The sequence below is a fragment of the Melozone crissalis genome, unplaced genomic scaffold (genome assembly GCF_028551555.1).
Source record: "Melozone crissalis strain CALT ecotype California unplaced genomic scaffold, PUWL_Pcris_2 ptg000061l_1, whole genome shotgun sequence".
NCBI lineage: Eukaryota > Metazoa > Chordata > Aves > Passeriformes > Passerellidae > Melozone > Melozone crissalis.
In genome coordinates, this window is record NW_026535839.1 from 11,477,916 (window position 1) to 11,500,580 (window position 22,665).

At 40.4% G+C, this 22,665-nt stretch overlaps 1 protein-coding gene across 4 annotated transcripts in view; it reads right to left on the minus strand.

Moving 5' to 3' along the window:
- The window catches only part of GABRB2 (gamma-aminobutyric acid type A receptor subunit beta2), a 135,565-nt gene extending 113,228 nt beyond the window's left edge, over window positions 1-22,337 (minus strand). Inside the window, exons 1-5 of one of the 4 annotated variants that reach the window (XM_054288248.1) lie at window positions 22,320-22,337; window positions 20,780-20,897; window positions 19,769-20,001; window positions 19,551-19,642; window positions 18,690-18,757 (exon numbers count right to left, since the gene is read on the minus strand). In XM_054288248.1, coding sequence (XP_054144223.1) covers window positions 18,690-18,757; window positions 19,551-19,642; window positions 19,769-19,845 — 237 coding nt within the window. In that variant the 5' untranslated portion in view covers window positions 19,846-20,001; window positions 20,780-20,897; window positions 22,320-22,337. The other 3 variants (XM_054288247.1, XM_054288246.1, XM_054288249.1) reach the window with 3 other exon arrangements.
- Window positions 22,338-22,665: the final 328 nt, after the last annotated feature.

The window sequence follows — 22,665 nt, forward strand, 5'->3', positions numbered from 1 at the left end:
CTGAACAACAAGCAGGCCATTAGCTGGTTACTAATTTTAGCTGGTTCTATGCATTGCCTCCTTTTTTTTTTTCTTTATTTTCTGTTACAAAAATTACTAAATTTTTCAAGAGGCTTCTTTATAATAATTTAGGAATGCATAAAGAATGAGCTGTGTTTCAGGCAAGCAGAGCACAGCCCCACTGCTGACTTATTTCCTGCATTGCTTTTTACAGAGTACAAAACATGCTTACACAAACGTGCAAAGCTATGCCAGCTTTTTTACATTGCAGTTAACTCTGATAATCAGCTGGCAGAAAATATTCAAAGAAACACATTTCTCAGCTCAGTGGAAATGCTATGGATTATAAATGTGTTAGACAGGAATAAGGCATACATCTTGTACCTTGAAAACAGAATTTGATGCTTACTTCTGAAAAATGCCTAGTCATAAATAAAATTCTACATAAAATAAGGTACTCCCAATGTAAGGACAGCTACAGTGCACAGTACCAAGTTAAATTTTGTACTTCCAATTTTCTTATCCATATTCCTGCACATATTCTTTCTCCATCAGAACGTAGTGACTCTAAAGGCTGCTTATAGTGTATATGTGTATGATTCAAGTGCCCTCAAACCCAAACTGGAATTATTTTAAAAGTGAAACTGTATTTTCTGTTTGGAGGATAAGACTGAGATAAGAGTAATTCACTTTTCAATACACTTATAGAAGAGCAGGTAAGATTCTGCTGCAGGCAACCACATTTATTTCACACATATTCATTTCCATTTTTAAAAGTACATTAACTCCAGACAATCTGCTAAAAATAATATGGCATTGTACAACTGTAGAATATTGATAACAAAACAATGACATATTGGTCAAACTACTTTTACATGTCCATTACTACTCAGCTGAATTCCTCATTCACATCACCATTTTTTATACAACCTAATACACTTATCCATATAATAAAGCCCTCCCAGACACATAACACGTCTTCAAGGCCACTCAAACCTGCCCTCTATCAGCATGAGAATAACCTCAGGCTGCACTAAAGTCTATGTCACAGGACTTAAAATATTGAGAGTTTTATGAAAATATAAATAAAAGCTCTCCTCTTTGGAGAACCAGCACACAGACATCAAAGGCACATCATTCTTTATTACAAGTGTCTCTCAAGATGTGTTGCTCCCCTGTGACAAAGTCTGTTGCAATCACACTTTTAATAACAAGATCAATGAAATTACCTTGGCCATAGAATAATGGCATGTGGAAAGCTGCTGAAGCTGAAAATTATATTCTCCCAGCAACTTGAAAGATAAATTAAATCACTGAACAACAATAAAAAACCATGACTTTAAGATAATCCTGCAGAACTAAGGCTCAACCACTGTCTATCCTTAACTTGCACCATTTAAAGCAATAACTTAACTGTCATTTGCTGACCTAGATACTTGGCTTGCACTCCAGATGTTCTCACATTCCCTGGTGCTGGATTTGTTTTCTTCCAGGCAGTATGAATGGGTACTCCATTAAAATTCTCAAAGCACTGGATAGTCACAGTAATACAGAATTGTTTTTCACATTCGTTCCTAATGCTCTTATCTCCCTTTTTTTTTTTTTATGCAGTGTTATCATTCAGCAGTAGAGGTTTGGAAGGTGTTAGGGAGAAATTCAAAACCAGCTGTTTAAAAAAAGGGGCTGACAATACCTGGGGAAACTGTTAACAAACAATCATCTATTATAGTATTTAGTACACAGTCATCCCTTCTGTGAACACAGACTATGGAACTCTGAGACCAACCTCTAACCAAAGTGCCTCTGTCACTACTTTTTAGTTAACAAAACATGCACTACATGAGTGATTCCCTCTGTGCTACAGACAGCCAAACACCAGGACAAAACTTCATAATCAGCCATTTAATGTTAACTAGTCCACTCATCTAATTTGCCTTTCAAGCTCAAGGATTCAAAGCAGAAATATGGCTAAAGGAAACTAGGGTTCAGCTCCAAATACCCAAGGAATTTTATTTTTTTTTTACAGAACTGAGAGGAACCCTGCAACAGTGTCCAGATGATCCAAGAGATGAGGCACTAAAATTGCCCTCAGATTATTTTTTCAGCCCAGAGAATTGCATGCTGTATTCCAGACATTTTTCCTTCTCCAGGCACACGCTGACATTCTACTAAAGGAGCATTTATGAAGATGCAAAAGGAAAAGGGATAGCATGAACAGCATGCAGTGGATAAAAATAAAAACAAACTTTATCTACATGGAAAAGATAGAAGGGTGCATTAGAAGGGTCATAAATGGAAATGGCAGTATTTATCTGGAGCTGGTACTCAATGATGTTTTAGAGTGGTTACTTCCAACCATACAAATGTTCTAGCTCAAATGCTACTGTATATATGTCACTAGTAAGTGATGACTTATTAAATGCAGTCACTGCAGAAACTATTTCAAATCTTTTAAAATAACCGAGTCAAAGTTTATGGATAAACACACATAGAGCTGAAGGTCTTATATCCTATCTGAAGACTGTTACAGCTCTCAAATTGATATCTGAACGAAAATAAGTTTTAACCAAAAAAGGGGCATATGCAGCCAAAATGAATAGCTCCCAGAGAAAGCTGCTGACAACAGATGCCTAAAGAAGACATTTCATAAGTCAAACCTCCTCGACTGTAGCACGATGAGGAAAGGTTTCCCATGATTACTAACACCAAAAGTACCTCCAGAAAAAATATTTGGGTTAAAAAACAAAATAAAAACCGCCAAAGAAAAAAAAAACCCAAACAAACAAAACCCTGAAGGAAAACCCAAAACAAATCTACACACAGATTAAAAAAGCACCAAGAAAACTAAAACTTCCTCCCAATACTTAACCATGAATCTCCTGTTATTGCCGCACCTTAATTCAGAAAAGAAAGACTGTAGGTAAGATGGACCCAAAAGTCAGAAAAAACATTCCACAGAAATAAAGAACTGCAAAGTAACAACAGCAATGGAACACCAGCCAAAGAGATAATCCTGAGGATTTTGTGTGTCACTGTCAGGCAGATGAATTCCTGGGAGAACTGCACCCACAGTTCTGGTTTGCAATGTAATGACAGCATAACCTTTCTCAGTAGAAGAGAGGAATACTGAACAGTAACCTACAAAATTTGAGTGATAGTAACTAAAAGAAGGCTACCTTTAAATGACTGCCCTCACATGAATACTTTTGCAGGTCTGAACAGTGAGAAAAGCTTGATTATGATTAATTACTCCAAGCAGAAATACTGGTCAATTTATTTTGCCTGTGTCCACTTAAAGGACTATTTTTATAAAAACAGGGATTTTGGAAAACTGATACTGCTGATATGCTGGAACATTTGGCTTAGCTGAGTTCCACTTCTTTACGTAAAACCTCCCCCTGTCTGCTACTGTGGTTCACCTTCAGAGAAATCATTACCCTTTTCCTAAGAGACAATGCTTTAGGCTGAAAAAAGAGGAAGTAAAAATCTCAGAGCAAGGTGAATAATTACTGCTCTCTCAAAATTAGGTCTTAAAAAATATTTTGAAAGCACTTCCATGACTGGGTACTATGAACAGAAGAGAGGCACAATCACCAGTATTACAAAACCTCTTTGCTGTAGCTCATTAATAATCCTGTCTTTGCTTAAAAGGGTATTTCCTTATGAAATTATTTTTAATTTTGCCAAGTTTTGCTCACTTAAAAAATAAGTGACTAATATGATATTTTATTTTCTCTAGATGTATTAATGCAGATGGCTTCAGGAACCAGACTGCTGTTGAGTTATATTTAGGAAACATGAGGGCAAGTAGCCCAACACAGCAGTTCTTTTCTGCTGAAGACTTCGTTTGAGACAGAAGCAATGTGGCAACTGTTCTAACCTTCCTGATTATGATGATTACCTTCACAATCTATGTAAATTCCAGCTGTGAATTAGTAATCAATAACTTTAGAAGAAAAAGGGGCTGAAGGATGGGAAAACACAAGGTTGCTAATAAACCACGTTTTAAGGTTTGCAACTGTGAAACTGAAGCCTTGTTGATAATGTAGCCATTTGTGCAAAATCCTTGTTGGGGGTGCACAGAGGTGACAGAGGGAACAGAACCATTGTTCCATAGCACATAAAAATATACAGGTAGCATTTGGGAAGCCCAGGCACATAGGATAGTGAAGTTCCACCATTAGAGAAAAATCAGCTCTCATAAAACTATTGGATGGGTAACAGTCATATTGCTCAAAGTCAAGCAAACAAGCTGATTTTGTGAAATAGGATCGAGTTCAGAAGGATGGAGAGGTCTTTCTGAAATCCACATGGTTTTTTTCCAAGATTTTAAGTTCTCATCATATTATAATGATAAGCAATGATTATCATCATATTGATAAAAGCTGAGACAAAATTGCTAATGCCCATTGACAATTAAAGTAATCAAATAGCTTCATTCTCTCTCCCATTCCTTCTTTAAGTAGATGTAAGGGTAAATTGAAAGTAAACAAAAACTCACTGCCCTCCCTCACCTTGTCCAGCTTTAGAAGGTCAACCAGTAATTTAGAACAAGAGATTTGAAATGGGTGAATTTGGAACTAGGAAACAACAAATTCCTGCAACATTGGCCTAACTCGAGAGAGGGCTCCAACGTTTAACACATGCTCAAATTGATAAAAAAATTACATTGAGGTCTTCAGAGAGGAGGAATTAAAACATTATTTCTGTATCACACCATTGATTTTTTATGACAATTCTTCTAAGACTCAAGTTATCTTAATACCAGAAGTACAGCTACACAAGCAGAGACAGGAAAAAAAATAAACTAACACATCCCAGTAAAATACTGCACATAAAAACATACAACTCCAGACATTTTACAACTGTAAATTGTAGGCTTACCTGTGTTCTAAGGTTTCTGAAAAGTAAGTGTTATGTGGGCTTTTTTTCTTGAATTTTTTGGTTTGGTTTGTTTGCTTTTATATACAGAAAAAACCCCAGGTGAGATAAAACTTGGCCTCTCTGGAAGGAGACGTTTCCAGAGTAGAAAGTTTGCAAACCTGCGCTACACTACCACCAGTTCTAGAAATAGTTTTCTTAGCAGAGCTTTAGAAAAATGTTTACCATTAAATACTGCATTCAGTGACAACCCCACAATGTTTCTCTTGCTTTCTGTAGAACCTTTTAGACACACTTAAAAATTAATCTTTTGGGGAATCTTTCAGATAGCATGGGAGCTGGATTATTAGTTCTCACTTGGGACAAAAATTGCAGTTCAATCTCCTTCAATCAAGAGTTCCTTGCCATTTTTTACAAAGGGGTCATTACCACAGCTTGGTGGCTGCTACTGCAAAATAAAAAGAAACTGTATATTTTCATAACCCATAGTTTGGAAACTCTTATCGATACAAGAGGAAGCCCACAATACTATAGAGCCAAAGTTAAAAGCTGAAGTTATCTTTTACAAAAATTGAATTAAGTCTTAAATTAAGCAATTCTTCTACTGATATGTGATATAGTTATACAAATAATTTTTCTTCCACTGCTACTCAAATATTACCCGTGAGTCCATGTGCATCTGGATTATTTTTCTGTTCTTTAAGACATTTGTGTCATTGGGCCAGCAAGTCAAAGCTCTCACTCCCAAATCCACACCTTTCTCCTTTTTTCCCAGAAGAAACTGGTTGAAGTTTTACTGAACTTTCATGAACTAACGTTTCACCTTGCAATTCCAAGGTTCTATCCGGTGCAAACTGACTAATTTTGAAATTTTTTAGTTTTGATGCAAATAAAATTATGCAGGAGTGCTTGCCTGCAATGGTGCCAGTGACATTTTCCTGTATTTATAGGAAGTTCAGGCCATCACAAAAGCAGTAAATAACAAAGGTTAAAACTTCCCGTCCCAATCAGATTAAATGATAACTGCATTTTTTTCCTCAGAGAAAGACTGTTTTTCCATATTTCCGCTTGGCCTCCAGTGTACCTGAACACTGTTTAATTCAGCACAGTCAATTATTTAAAACACCAGTTATACCTAGCTTTACAAATTGCTGTACTCCTCTATCTTCTAAATGTAATACTCTGCAGCAAGGTAAACTTTCTAAAAATAATACTAAGCATATTTTAAAAAGTCTGTGGAATCTGATGACTATAATCAAAACACCTCTTAAATTTGCAACTCAGGAATTGTGAATTTTAAATACATTAATTACTTCATATTTGCTACTCATGAGTCAGCTTTGATCTGCTAAAATAGCATGCAAAAGGCATTCTTTCCCCTCTCAAGATTTTTATTTCTGCATTATAAACAAAATACTTTTGTTAGTATTTAAAAATGACATTAAGATGACACAGCAAAGTAGTGTGGGTGAGAACGTGTGGGAAGTTGATCAGAAGCACAATGAACTTCTTGGATGCTCAGAGAACAGCGGATCCCTCCAGGGAAATTTTGAAAAAATATTCTGCATAGAAACAACTCTGCCTATATATCACATTTTATCTTTTTCTCCTAAGGTTCTTTATCACTTGGAATATTCGCTGGGAAACAGATTTTCTGTCTTGATGGTTGTCTAGTCTGCTACGTACAACTCCAGACATAAACCCTGTTTGTGACATTGCCATTGGTGACAACAGAAAACTCCCCCCACGTCCACCTCCACTCTGTGGTCAGGATGATCCAAAGGACACAGCTCAGCAAAACTCTTCCAGGCCTAACCCCAAACATATCCCAAACAGCTCAGCAAAAGCTAACCCAAGCCTCACCCCAAACACATGCTTCTGTCTCCTGGGTGTGTGCCCTCACCACACCAGGATGTGAGGGCAGAACACCAGAACTCCCATCTTGGGCCGTCATTTCTGCTGCAGCCAGAGCCACGAGCTAAGGGCAGGGCCAGGCAGACTAAGGCTGATGATGGTCAGATATTCACACACTACAACTCCACTGGGTTTGCTTGTAAACATGCTCACACTGATGCTCAAACAGAGCGTCACTTTATCGGCCAGAATGAAAAAAGAGACCCAGGTATGGGTCCACAGGCACTGCAGAGCCAGGCCAAACTGGCAGAAATGAACAACGAACAAGAACAAGACCAAGCAGTAGAGGAACAGAGCAGCCATGACCAGGAAAGGCTTGCAGTCCAGTTAAAGTGCAATACAAAGAACTCCATGACTGCATTTCAGCTCATATGAGTTATTCAACAAGAAAACACATATAAACATGATTTGTTTTCATGAAGTTTAACTCAAGAGGTAATTTAAGCTACATAAAACATTTCCTCAATAAAACAACTGAGACAATGATTAAAACAAGCCCTTTACATGTCCAAAAGCAGCAATTTTAATTGAAATCTCATATTCTCAATCTTTACTAAATAATTGCTGCCTTCATCAATAAACAAAACTGTTATCCAGCCAGCATATTATTGAGACATAGGTATCTATCCTAAACTTCCATATGCTATATCAAAAGTTCATACACCTTTACATAAACAAAAAAAAAATCAATGCAATTAAAAAATTAATCAAAATTTAACTCAACACTTTAGACTTTGCAGTACCATCTAGCTTACCCAAGATGATTCTATATAGTAAAAAAGGTAACCCCTGTGAGGGGGAGAAATGATGCCTCTGACTCCATTGATATCAGAAGGGTAATTAATTACTTTAATATACTATATTATTGCATATTACATTACATCTAAACTGAACCTGCCAGGCACTCAGCTCCACTCAACTGCCCCCAGGACTGTCAGCCCACAGTCCCAACACACACACACACCGGGATCCAACTGGCCAGTGAATCACAACACTCACACCAGAATCCAATCACCAATTCCCTGCAGGTGAACAACCTTCCACAATGCATTCCACTTGTGAACAACACAGGAGCAGCAAATGAGATCAGAATTGTGTTCTCTTTCTCTGAGGTTCAGAGAATATGAATCCCAGAGTACCCTTGGGAAGTTGTGCCTTGCTTTTCTCTGCGAAGAGCAATGCGGCTACAATTCTATGATTTTAAAAAGTTCATTTTTGTTCATTTAACTGAAAGTGAAAAAACAATGCCAGAAAGATTTTCATGTCAAGTAATGTCTCCTATTTAACAAGAGGCAAAGTATGGCCCTGATAGGAACCCACATGAACCTCCTAATGCTGCCTCAGAAATGCGTTTGGTTACAACACAAACACAAGACCAAGAGTAAAAAAAGTGTGCTCTTCCTATGACTGGACTAACAGGATTTTAAATACCCTTAAAACTGCCAGCAAGGTTTTATTTATGACTTTCCAGCCAATTAAAACCACCAGTAACATCTACTCACTTCAGAAGAGCACCTACTGCATAGCAACACTTTAACATTTTTGGAGACTATTACCCAGTCCCATTTACACTTACGGCTGAGGCATTATAAGAATCATCTTGTATTGCATTTCAAGTCACTCAAATGCCCACAAATCTGTGAAACCCATGCAGAAATAGCCTCTGTGGAAAAATCAGCATCACATTTACACATTTTAAGACTTCAAAACAAGGCTCACGTGGGACCTGAGCTCACAAAAGCATTCTGCAGAGCCTGTGCACAGAGGTGGGAACTTTTAACAGCAGATTTGAATGCAGCAGGCTCACTAGAATTATTATAGATTTCTCTGTAACTGGTCACTTGTGTCACATAATAGTACATTAATGAAAAACTGTATTTATTTCCAGGCATTTACGCTAACAGGAATGATTATAGTTAAGGGTCCCCTGGAATTTCCATTACAAATTATTTTTTGAGGATTTATATGTCAGCTATAATAATATATTTTTAGCTGAAACTCGATATGAAAGGTCTCAGCTATGCATTATTCAGGAAATGTTCCCACACCTTTGAAAAGACTTCCTACAAAATTAAGAAAAGATAGTAATTTTACCTCATTTTCCTATTTACTGCGGTTGTTGAGCATTTTATTTTGAGCAACCTAAGGCAGCATTTGCTACAAGATATAAATTGTAGCATTGTTAATTCTGGATGGACTTCCTACAAGTATCTCACAACACAAAATGTCAGTGAAAAAGAGCAATTAGACAGTAAAACAGATTGAAAAGTCACCTAAGTTTAAGGAAGATTCCAGGCTGATTAAAATGCTTCTTTGGTCATTTCTGGACCCACATGATTAAAGAAACAATGACGGAATAAGTAGAAAAATGCTCCGTCTCATGTGTAAATGACATGCATGTTTGCTTAATCCTATTTCTTTCTTCCCTGTATATTATCTAAAATAATAAATCATTTCCTAATAAGGAATAATTAAACACTCCTCAATTATTTAATTCATGAATTAACTCTACTGAACCCTCAAACTCCTTTTTTCCACTTAAATTTTATGCCTCCTTTGGTGCACATCTTGTCAAACATGGATTAAAACTCTTATTATGACACACCTGAGAGAGCCAACAGAGTCTATTGGGTCACCAGTCCTTTGGAAAGAAAAAAAAATCCCACAATGCTCTACAAGTTCTTCGGAACTGCAGAGCTATTAACTCAAAAATACACTTATAAAAGAAACAAATAAGGATTAGACAGTGGACCATAACAATTTTGGGACTATTGGGTGATAACTGTTATGCAAATGACAACGCATTCACCCTTACTGACCAAAAGGAATTAACAATATTTCACTACTTTGGCTGTGGTTGCAGTAATGCGCCTTCTTTTTTAAACAATATTCATTTTTAAAGGTCTATACAGAAAATTTTAAAAGTGTGAACACAAATTTCATAAAATCAAGAAGAAAATCTCTTCCAATTATTAAAAACAATTAAAACTTCCATGGAAAAGAAAATTAAATCCATTTACCACAGAAATTGGGATCAGATTTTCCAAAGGCTTCTGCATCCATGGCAGTGAATGGTTTCCAATAAGGCTTTGGTATCTTTTCCAGTACTTAATTACTACATTTTAATAGCTGGTTCTCACTGAGAAATAGATGCCTTCAGTTCCTTGAAAGCAATAGGAACTTCTGGCTACATGACAGCTGTACGTAATGCAAGAAGTGGAATGAGAAAGACTTCTGAAAACTAAATCACAAGTCACCATTCTGAGGCATCCCAAATATATGAGCATCCACAGGCATTTGTGGAAGACCTTTTCATCTCAGTTGGGTTTAGTATGACCTTTACTTAACTCTACACCTAGTAACAACCTCTCTCCAAGGGTTGTATCTAAAAATAAACAACACTTCAAACATTTTGCATATTAGGGCCTTTTACCCAAACCAACTGTTCAAGGAAATTGTGGTGACTAATTTCTAAAAAATATTACTGTCGCCCTGTTCTTATAAGCCTTCTAATGTTTACATTCTTGTAATGGAGTTTCTCACACACTTTTATGTAAATAATGATTGGTTTTGCATTCCTTTCTGGAGGAGGAGAAATTTGATAAACTGATAGTTTGACAAGTGTTGTTAAAGAAATAGCAATTTCATCCTCCAATCCAGAGTCACTTTTAGAATTCTATATATATCAAAGTCTGTTACAATCTTATTGCAAAGCTCCCATACCTTCTTGGTGATTTCTCACGGACATCTCCTTGCAGCACTGACTCCTTCTTCCTCACAGCACAGCCAGCAAACTCCAGCTCTCTCCTCACCCAGCTCACCCACTCTTTTATAGCACTCATCCTCACTGGACACAGCTGGGGCCTGTTAAGGGCAGGCCTGTTCCTAATCTTTGGTAATTAGCACAGCTCCAACTCCTCAGGGGTGAGATTACCTTTGCACTACCTTTTATTTTCCTACATTCTATCCCCCCACAATTCATCCTTTTAATTACCAAGTTGCAGCATCTCTAGAAGATATGTTCAAGTAAATTGATATTATAACATATTCACGTATCTCACTTAGGACTAACAGTTACACAAATGTTCAGGCAACATGCCACAGTAAGAACATAAGTTCTGATTTAGTGTTGCTTTTCACAGCCTAGAATATCAACCCAAGACTCTTCATAAACTAATGTGTTTACTATTTTTGCAAATGGTCCTCTGCACCATCTTTTATTTTCCTACATTCTATCCCCCCACAGAGGTCAACAAATAAACTTTCTTCTTTTTACGTTAAAAGTTGCAGCGTGCGTGTCATTCATTCCGTGCCCTACTATGACATATTAAATTCACAAGTTTCTGCCATTTTGATGATTTATCTTTCCCAGTGCACATCTACTCAGGAAGGAGCTGCTCCAGGTGAGCAGGCATGTTGTTCCCACTGAAGCCCATCCAGACAGGTTATAATATTTAAATCTTATGCAAATACAGACAAAATGATTGTGCTTAGGTAATGTCTAACATAATAGCTGAATTTTTTGAGTAAGGCTTTCATTAGGGTAATTTAATATACTGCTCCTGTCCAAGGCCAAGCCTTCTGTAATTTTTTTGTTCAAAATGTATGAAGTTGAGTTTGTCTTTCAGCACAATCACAAAGAATCAGTGGTTTGTATACAGGAAAAATCAGTGGAAAGACTCAGAAGTGACACATTTACTATAACAGCACACCCTTGAGCTGCAAAATGCATCTCTCAGAAGGTTTGTTGTCTCCCCACACAGTTAAATTATTACTTGAAAACTAACAAGTAAATCCCTCTGTCAGTATTCACAGAATAAAAATTACTAGGCCTTAACTTCGATGGATATTGAAAAAGAATCTCAAGATAGATAGAAATAGCACAGTACTCCTGTTCTTTTAAGTTTGGGGACAGGAGAAGAGGTCACACACTCAAAGCTTTATCTGACCTGTGATAAACTACATTGAATATGATCTACATATTCTGTATTCAGTTGCACATATGTCAATTTCCTGAATATGAAATGCTTTCTTATTTAGAACAGAACTTCTAGTTTTTATTGAGAATTAAGTACACTCTTATTTGAAAAACTCCTACAAAAATGTCACATGCAGTTGGTGTGATTCCAAGTCTTGGGAGGATCTTTGCATTGTTCAACTAATTTGAAAATACTTAGCCAGAAAATCTGCATGCAAAAATTTGTAGGGAAAAGCTGTGAAGTGAGAGCACTGCTCCTTCTCTGGCCTTCAGTCAGGCAAGACTGAAACTGTAAATATGCCCCTATGTCACTATTCCTCCAGAGCTTGCGCTGTCCTGGCTGTTATCCATCCACTGTACACTGCATCTCTAGAAATGGGAGCAGGGTGGGAATCCCTGCAGAAGCACAGTTAGGGTAATTACAGTAGAGCACAAAGGATGATTCTGTCCTGGTTTTCTTTTTGCAAACCACAATTGACAATATTTGTTAATGGCTACAATTAATATGTATATATACCTATACACAGGTACAGACATATCGCATTCTCTCATAGTAGCAAAGTTTTCAGTTTTAATAACTACAGACATCTTACTATTTCTGAAGTTATCATCTCTAAAGACAAACAAGATGCCATCTTCCATGTCTTAAAAGGGACTTACAAAAATGACCTTGTGGATGAGCACCATCCTTTGAAATGAGGGGACTGAACCTTGCTTACTTAATTCTTAGAAGCACTATCTGAGAACTACAGCATTAACCACTGGAAGTCTACTAGGAATCTGGATTACTTCTGGGAAAAAAAAATTACTATACAAGACTGTTCTTCAACATGATTGAATACTAAAGGTTCTATTATAAACCTTGCAGAGGGTTGCATGATGTATGAGGATAAAAAAGGGAGGGAGGAATAACAAGGATTTAGTCATGATGCACTGACAGACTTTGGAGTCACTAAGGAGCACAAATACAACCACTGGAACAGCTTAAACTTGTAACAAGTTTGCAGAGTACAACATAAAAATCTTTTATTCTACTACACAGCTCATCTATAAAGATTTTATGTGATTTTCAATAGAGGAGTTATGAAATAAAGCAGCCTATAGCAGGAGCTAACAAGAGCACTTCATGTTCATTCCCACGCATTAGCACCAAGACACTGCCCATAAAATACATTAAAGATAAATTTATCTTTTCTTCAGTGGCAAGAGCCAAAACACTTCAATGTTTATAGATCAAGACTTTCTTAAAGGAAAAAACAAACAAAACAAAAAAAAAAAAAAAACTCCAAGAAGACAATAATTATTAATTCAGTAGTGCAAATCAACTTCAAGGCAATCTCTTTAAATTTTTAACAACCATCCCGTGGTCTGCAGAAGGGAGTGATCACCACCAACCAAACAAGATTTTTCTACTGATTAAAGTGTTGCAACACTGTAGCACCCTGAAAGTGCAATCCAATTAACAAACCATTATATTGACCTTAAAGTAGAATGAGAATTACATCACCCTTCTAGAGATGTAGAACATAGATACACATAATATATATATAAATATACATAGTAATTTATTACTTGTGAACTATCTTGTAAAAGTACCTACAAACTTGCTATATTCCTGCATATACCTTCTAGATGAATCTTTTCATGCTCTGGCTACCCATATTCTAGCAAAATCAGCATGAAAACTTCAATCCACATGTGGAGTATCAAGAGGAAGACTCATTTTGGTCCTCAAGAATAAATATTTTGTTTGGACATGGGAGCTCTTATTTATTTTCACATACCTTTAAACTAAGAGAGGAAAATGCCTGAATTAGAGACATATAGTAAAAAAAAATGGAAATCCATACTAATGTAATTTAGTTCAGTTCAAAAATGTCCTGCAATGTTATTCCAGACAGTAACTGAAGGAAAAGGTGAAACAAGGTTTTCAGTAAAAAGTTCTCACTTCTAAGATGTACATCGCCTGCTCTGCATTCACAGAAGTCTCTGTAGACACATTTCAGTATGAGTCAGTAATGCATAAGCACAATAATTTGACAAGAGCCAAATTCAAACTGTCTGCTGAGAAATGCAATTTTATGTGAAGAAACACATGCATTTATGACACAGAGAAACTAATAAAACCCACTGTCTCTGGCACCAGAAGTATTTAGCAAGGCAGCACCTTCTCAATATTCCAATATTTCATTTTCAATGCATTTTCAGCCCTGTTCTCTCCTCTTTCTCTCTATAGAGTATGTGCAGCAACATAAACTAGGAAGGATTAAAAAAAGAAAATATTGCTGACAGAAACCATTTTCATGACCATTTTCCTCATCTCTTTCTACACCAGTGTATATGAGACATTTTTTCCTCTTTTCAATTTTCTCTATCAGGACTTTTCCATGAAGTTTTGGGGTTTGGAAGAGCTCCACCCTATTTTCTTACCACTTAAAGCCCATTTGTTTTTATATCACAAGTCATCTATTCCCTTTACACACATAAAGATAATTGCTGCTACTTGAGAGGCACCAACACAGGTCCCGTTGTTTCCATTATCTAAACCTATTTAATAATCTAAACCCTGATCTTTGTTAATGTCTCCTACTGAAAATACCTCAAGAAAAAGGAGAGATTTTAAGTAAACCAGTAGTGAGCTTCCAATAGCAAGAGCAACTCAGAATCTGAGGTCTACCAGCAAATTACGTGCTATGCCTGCATGTTTCTGAGAATATTCTGATCTATAAGAATTATACTTATTGTTTTGTGCAACTCTGGCATAACTCAAATACAGAAGTGAAATATAATATTAGAAAAAATAAAAAGCTTTTTTTAGAGCTTTGAAGCTGTTAGGCTCTGCTATGTAAAACTTGGCACACACTAAGAAATAAACCTTTCCCTGATAGATGGTAACAGCTCCTTTGTTTCCCCAACTCCCACTTGATGGAAGGATTATGTTCTCAATCAACAATAATGGCCCCACTAAGACAAACCAATATATCATCTCTAACTCCACACACAGCACTGACTCCACGTGCCAAAACCTGCACACTAGGCAGGCAAACATTGGAACTAAATAAACACTTCATGCTCCTCTCTGCAGACCCCAATGACCCACAGTGTGAATAGTTCTATTTAATTATAGTTATATCTAGACCAAAAAAAGAGACAATAATGATACTGGACCATACAGCCACCCCACGACACATATACAACCCAATACCTCAACAAGCATATATTTCTGAGTAAAATGTGTAGCTACAGAATATTTCTCTCTCTTTTCAAGACATTCTGTACTAGAATCCCAGAATAGCCACAGACCAAGGGAAAAAAAAAAAAAAAGGAAGAAATGTTGACCTATTTAATAGGGAATAAGCCAAGACATTGAAAACTAACACATGACTAACATTATCCATAGAAATCCTCATGTCTTATCTAGATAGATCAAATGCAGAACATGTTACACAGAATCTTCAGGGGTGTCTAGGGAAGAAAATTTATTTCTGTACTTTCTAATAATCCTGTAACAATTTTTCAAAGAGTTTATGAGGGAATAGTTGGGAGAAAAAAGGAGACAATTAGAATGGTCGTCATTGCTACATTTTCAAGGGGTCTGTTCCAAAAATTAACTGAGAGGAAAATGTGGAAACGAAAGTAGACCCAGTGCACCATATCTAATCTTACATAACATCAAATTCATTAGCCCAGGAAAACCATGTAAGAAGCCTTCACAGATCTCCATCTTTGTTCTCCATTGTTACCTGAATAAGAGAATCCCTAAGAAAATCTACACTATAACCACAATAGAAATACACTCAACAATATTGCAGGACTTGGCAGTGTGTGGAATTAGCCATAATCATTCCTGCATCACATAAAATACCTGCTGTAGATTTTTCCTTTGCAGAATACAAAGAAATTAGTCCAAATAGTCATGATATTTGTTGATAACCACAAACACTTGAAGTTCCCACCTTTCTCATGTGCACTCAGTGTGTTCCTCCGAGCTGGAACAAACTGTTTTCACAAGTACCAGTACTTTGAAACCATTTCTGCAAACTCTGACAAATGCTAGTGCAAGTTTCTGACTGCCCAAGGTAAATAGCTTACAGTTTCAGCTCTGTTCCATAAAATAAATAATTATAAGGTGCCTGTAAAGCCCAATACACTGAGTTCTTTATGATGCAAGTGCTCATCGCCTCTTTAAGAATTCAAAGTCAACAATGATATTCTTTAAAACCCTTAACATACTTGTACTTTCTTTCTAAGCAAGTCTAAATTATCCTGTTCAACAGAGTGAAAAGTCATGATTTACTCCATGACGTTGGAGTGACATGAACATTCTCCCTGCAGGGTGGCACAAGTTTCCATGGTAGTTGCAATATATCCAGACTGAGAAAGAAATGCAATTTTAAAATAAATGAACATTAAAATTAATAGAAGTTATCTCAAGCTGAAGAACCATGGTTATTTAGCCTTTCTCCTGAGGCATCAGTTTGATCCCAATAATGTCAGCACATGAGTCCAGGCAATGATCTGCCTTTATCTAAAGTCAGTCGTGTTTGCCATGAGTACAAACAAAGCTACAAGAAGGCCATGCTTCGGAAAAAAAGGTCCAAAAATCCAAAAGGTTCTTTCTGTGTCTCTTGTTATCTCAGAAGGCTTTGCATCAGCTGGCATTCCATGGTATTCCTCCTGGTTTCTACTCCAAATTCTGGTGAATATGCAAGCAAAAAAGCCAAGGCCTTGCATACTAAGGATTTTGTTGTTTCCTTGTCTCTCTCCTCATTCATTTCAGGTTATATTCAGGGTATATTGGGACTTGCTATGTTATACAGATCATTGTAAAATCAAGTGTTACATTTTGCAATTAAGCAGATTATAATCTTGGTTTGGTATCTCTTTTGAAACTGCAAGTGAAAAAAAAAAATTATGTAACGTGATTGCCTGGGTTTAAGAAATAGGTGGCTTCCTGGAGTAAAATAAACCCAGAGCTTAAATGCTTTAGGCAAATTAGTAGGGCAAAATTGTAGATACAGTTCCTCCTCTGAGTTCTGCAGATAGTCTGAAAAGACTTTTTCAGAAAGGTCAAACATTTCATTATAGAAACACAATAAACTGACTACAGAATACTAAAAATAATACTGCCTTATATAGTTGGGCTGTAAGTGTATTCTGATATGCTATCACCTTTAACTGGAGACCAAATGTCTAGAAACCACTTAAAGAAACAAAGAAAAGAATCAGAAGATTTTCAACAATTTTTTCACGTGAACTTTCCAGTTCTGAAGGGATGGGAGGATATTACACTGACCTGGTAGATTGCAGCCCCAACAAGAAACCCTCATCCTTCCCTCACTGCTCAGGGCTGGCTAAGAAATAACTCTGTGTCCATGTTTCTCCTACCCACAGTTCTGTTAATGAAACACAAGTGGTTTAAAATACAATGTACTTCTCTTCCTCTGCACTTAAAGCTCCTGAAGGTAGAACACCAGATAACAGGTTTTGTGATACAAAGCTTGGCAGACCCTTTAGCCACTTAGAAATTTCCCAAAAGTAATGTTTCAGAAGGTGAAATTAGTCAGGTCTCCTGGTGTCTAGAAAAAGACCAGCGTCAAGCACTGGGTCACCAACACCTCGCTGTCCCACAGTAAAATCACCTGTAATGTTACCCTCAAATTAGGCCAAGGGCTTTATTCTACATTATGAAAAACCTCCTGTACATCACACAAGTAATTCAGTTTCAGAAAAAGAAATGTTTGCCAATTCACCCAGTGCAACATCTCTGAGAACCCAAGCATGACACCGAGGAACTAAATATTTTAGTAGTACAATGTTATTAAAACAACTGATAACTTCCCAAGTGTTATTTTCAAATGCATGGTTACAGCTACAGCAAGAGCTCTAAAATCACACCTGTATTTAGAAAAATGTTTACTTGGAACTTCTTTAAGAATAATGGAAAGTTTGCTTCAAACAACAAACTTGCGAATTCACAAATACTTGACAAAATCACATTTATTTTGGATCACTTTTGCATCATGTGCTACTATGTTTTAGTGCCTTTTGTCGTTCTTTATAAGCCCCTATGAGTGCTAGGCCAAATTCCACGTGCTTAACCAATTAAGATGCAAGTTAGGATAAAAAGTTCAAAATTTGACCCCAAAAATTCCCAAATAATAAAACTGAATGTTGGTAAAGTTTAGTCTAAGTCAAGAACAGTTTCTTCTAAAGTATGAATCAGACTTTTCCAATTTTCTCCACACATCATTAGTCTTCCAGGGATGTAAGTGAAACACAGAAAGAAACACGTCAAATTACTACGTTCTGAACAAGTTCAGTATTTGAGGACAGTCAGTTCTAAATAAGACAGACAAACGTCTTGGAAAAATTAAACTCCTAAAATCATCGACTCTTTCATCCCCATCCAAAATAGTATCAGGTTAAGGGGGAAAAAAAGAGGTAAATTTTGAACACGCACAGAAGCAAACCCCTATATTTTTGTTTATAATGGCAAGTGCAGGGCTCAGAGGTTGTTATTACTGATTATAATTTGTTTTCAGCCCGGCGCACAAGGAGGGCACCGGGCCGGGGCGCGGCGGCTGCGCGGGGCACGGCTGCGGTGCGCGCGCGCGGCCGGCAGGGGGCGCCGTTGCTCGCTGGAAGGCGCTGAGGGCGGGCGCGCCCCCGGAGCTGCCGCAGGAGCGGCCCCGCGCTCCCCGCCCGGAGCCGCCGCTGCCTGCCCGGGATCCGCCGCCGTCAGCGGGGGAAGGCCGCCCCCGACCCCCCAGCAGCCGGCGTGCCCCGCCCCGGCGCCTCCCCAGGGCAGGAGGCCGCGCCGGGTCCCCTCACGCCCCGCTCCGCCTCGGCAGGGGCGGGGGAAGCGGCTGCCGCCCCCTCGGAGAGCGAGCAGCCCCGAAGCCCAAGTACTCACCATATTGACTTCCGACACCATATCTATACTGGCAATGTCTATGTTCATGCCAACAGCCACCGGGGGACCTGCAAACGAACAAGATGGTCCGCAATGTGATCTCGAAGAACTGAACTCGTTCTTAGCAGAGTTAGCAGGGCGAACGCGCAGCGCGCATACGAAACGACATGCAGAAAGTCGGGAGGGAGGCGTGAAGTGTTCCCCCCCCGTTTGCCCTCCGCAGCGGGGTCCCAGCGCGGCCGCGGGCCCGGGCCGAGGCGGTGCTTTATGTAACAGCGCACACGTGCGGCACCGCCGCGCCCGCTCCGCGCCCGCTCAGCCCGGGCACGGCGAGCACCGAGCCCCGGGAGGGATGGGGGCCACAAGGTGTGTCTGTGTGCGGGGGGGGAAAGGGCCACCCACAGGGAACACGTCCGAAATAAACAAACGCGTTGGAAGTGGGAGCGCGCAGGGGGTTAAATGACATTTTTGTATCAGTTAACGGCACGTCTTGTACTCGAAAATAGTAGCTGTGATCACAGGCACGTTAGGCTGAAAGGAGCAAACGATGGGTGAACTTAAGGGAGATTTGCATCTCCATAAAACCAGTTAAGCAAGGGTTTAATTACAGGTTGGTAAAGTGTCATCACACACAATGAGGGACCGATTAGGAATATACAAGTGATTTAAGTGATCGCATTAAGAGCATCCTTTGCTAAGAAAATTGAGAAACAATGGGCTTAACTTTGGATCAGCTACAGGAAATGGCAATACACACACCCCCCAAAGCAACAGCACCCACAAGACGTTTGAAACCGCCCCCATACACAACGCACCCAGCCCGGATATGCAACCTCTCTTATGCAAAAGCAGTCAAATTACCTCCAAAATCTGGCCTCAAGCGAATATCATAGCCCTTCAGCAGTCTATCCACGGTCTCTTTCACCAGTGACATATTACTAGGGTCATTGACACTAAAGAAAAAAGAAAGAATAATACTGTATTATTTCTGATTTCTCAGCCCCCAGCTGTACATTTCTCTCAGCAGCAGCATGCACTGCAATTCAAAGTAAAGGAAAAGAGATACCTTAATCACTTACCTCTGTGCACACACCGCAGCTATTATTAAAGGGAATGACCAAATCCCAAAGTAACCCTTTTTCCGGACTCTCAGCATCCCTTTAGCTTTTGATATGATTTAAGGTTTCAGTGAAGAGAAGAAGAGATCCAACTTATTCTGGCCAGTGCAGTAATTCTAATGTGAAGCGCATGCGCACGGCGTACCACAACATCAAAAGGAGCAGTGGTTGCTGCTGGAGATGGAGCAAATTTCCTTGAAAAAAAAAAAATTAAAGGGGAAGAAGGAAATGCATTATTTAAAAAAGAAAAAAAAAAAGTAATCCACAGGAGGATCCAGTATATTTTGTTGTCCTTTTTGTTGTTATAGAATATAAATCACAGCAAGAAGAGAAGTTTTAGGAGTTGCAAGGTACGGCGGCTTTGCAACCTAGTTTAAGCGTTGGGGGGGCTGGACGGTCTCGGATTAGGCACAGGGAGAATAGTTAAAAAGGAGAATGCACTGCGTACGTATGGGGGCAGGTGGGGGGAGAGAGGGGGCTGCTTAACTTTTTAGTCCCTGGAAGGAAGCGCCTGAAGCGAGGAGAGGTGCGGGCAAAGGAGCCGGCGCTGGCAACGGGGGCGGGCGGTGGGGGAGGAGGGAGATGAGCGCCTACAATATTTCTCACGGAGGAGAAAAAAAAAAAAAAAATGATGACGAATAGTTTCTTGTAAGAGGGGATTAGGCTGTTTCTTTCCTTACTGTGATGCCAGGCGCTATCCCCGGAGCACAGGCGCTGGGAACCGAGGGGGTCGCCGGCTCCCGCTGGTCACTGGCTGGTGCCCGAGGGGCGGCACGGAGCCCCCGCGACCCCGCTGCCCCCCGGCGCATTTTCCCTACATCGCCCGATGGTTAACCCGGGGATGCGAGTTCTCCAGGTAGAACGGAACCTGGCCACGGAGCTGGGGGAGGGGGGCCAAGGGGAAGGAAAACACCACCCTGAAGGGCTTTCAGTGACCATCCAGAGCCCACGCAGGTGCATAAACCCACTTACCTTAGCGGGTAAAACACCCAGGCTCTTCAAATGCAGCGTGTGATCCAGTTAATGCCTCGGAAGAAGCCGGAGACGAGCGGAAAGCTGATCTGGGGATGCTGTGAGTGACATTTAAATCCTGAGCAGAAAACGAGATAGAAAGGAGAGAGAAGGGAAAAAACAAACCCATGAAAAACAACAAACACCGGAGTTAAATTATTCCTCTCAAATCTGCTTTGTGCCCGTCGCTCCTTTTACACCACCTCCTCCTCCTCCTCACGCACATACCCGCTCGGCCCCGCGGATCTGTGCTGCTTCACCGAGCGGATCTGGGCGTGCACACGTCCTCGGTCGGCCCGGGCGGCGCGGGGAAGGGATTGGGAACACTTTGGGCGTCAATTAACAAAAGAAATATTTAACTCGCTGCGGGAGAGTGGAGGAGCGAAAAAAAAAAAAAAATAGGGAAAAAAAAAAAAAAAAGAGGAGGAAAAGGAAAAAAAAAAAAAAAAAAAAAAGAAAAACCGGCGTGTGGTGGGGGAGGGACAAGGGTGAAGGTGTTGCTCAGAGATCGAGGCGGGCTGGAGAGCCGCTCGCTCCCCGGCACGGCGCGGTGCCCGGCGCGGGCTGAGGCGCTCCGGAGCTCCTGCCCTGCCCCGCCGCCCCCGGAGCGGCCACCGCCTCCCGCTCCCCGGGAATCCGCGATCCGCCCCGCACGGCCGGGCCGGCCCCAGCCCGCATCCAGGCGCACCCTGGCCGGGGAGCAGGAGAGTCAGGAGGGGAGCGGGGCCGGCGGGATGCTCGGGGAGGAGGCGGCGGCGGCTCCCCGGGAAGGGCCGGGGTGGGGGCGGACGGCGAGGCGGTGGATGCAGCCTCACCTAGGGAAGCGGCGGGGTGGAGCGGGGGGAGCTGCCCCCGAGAGACGGCAGAGCTGCTAAAAAAAAAAAAATAAAATAAATAAACAGCCAAACCGTGAATCAGTCGGCAGCCCCGAAAAGCAGGCAGCCATTTAATAGAGAGCGACAGCCACCCCGGCCGGAGCGCCCGGGAGCGGGGAAGCCCCGCAGCATCCACCTGCCCTGCCGCTGGAGCGGGGCCAGGGCCGCCCCCGGCTCCCCCTCGGCCCGGCCCGGCCCGGCCTGCCAGCGCAGCCTGGCACCGCTCCCGGGGCACAAACCGTGCCCCTGCCCCTCCCCGCCGCTGCCTCGCACCAACACGCTCTGCCTTGCGCCTCGAGTAAGTGGCTGCTCGAGTTTTCCTCCCAGAAACAAAATAGCCATCCTTTAGGGGGCTGGGGGCAATTCGTCATGTCGTTTTCACTACCTGTTCCCATTTGTAAGAATTGGAATTGCACAGAGTGAGGAAACACACTTTTCCTGCTGAAACAGACAAGATTGCGTGGGTGATAAATTTCTCATTTATGTATTCAATAGGAAAAAAAACCCCAAACAACTAAGTTAAAGAACCTTTAAGCGTTTTTAAAATCAAAACACCCACGGCCTCCACCCCATTTTGCAGCTTTTCGCTCCGTGGCTGGTTTCACAGAGCCGCTCTCCCTGCTCACCAGCGGAGGTTTCTGTTCTCACACAGCCCGGCTGTTTCACTGCCAAACCTCTTCAAGTATAGCCCTGAAAAGAAGATGGTGGATATGCTGTGCAGTGAATCATTTCACTTTAGTCGTATAATAGGCACTTTTTTTTTTTTGCTTTCTGCAATCATATGATAAGACCAGGAGGTCTCAAGATAAAGCACTTTAATCCTGCACTGTGAAATTCACCTGCTAGTGCTAACTTGGGAGCACATCTGACACTCCTGAGCTGTTTCTGAGTGTCTGCTATTAATTACCACTACATCACAGAAATGTGTCATTTGCCACACCTGAATATGACCAGGTATCAATACGAACCTGA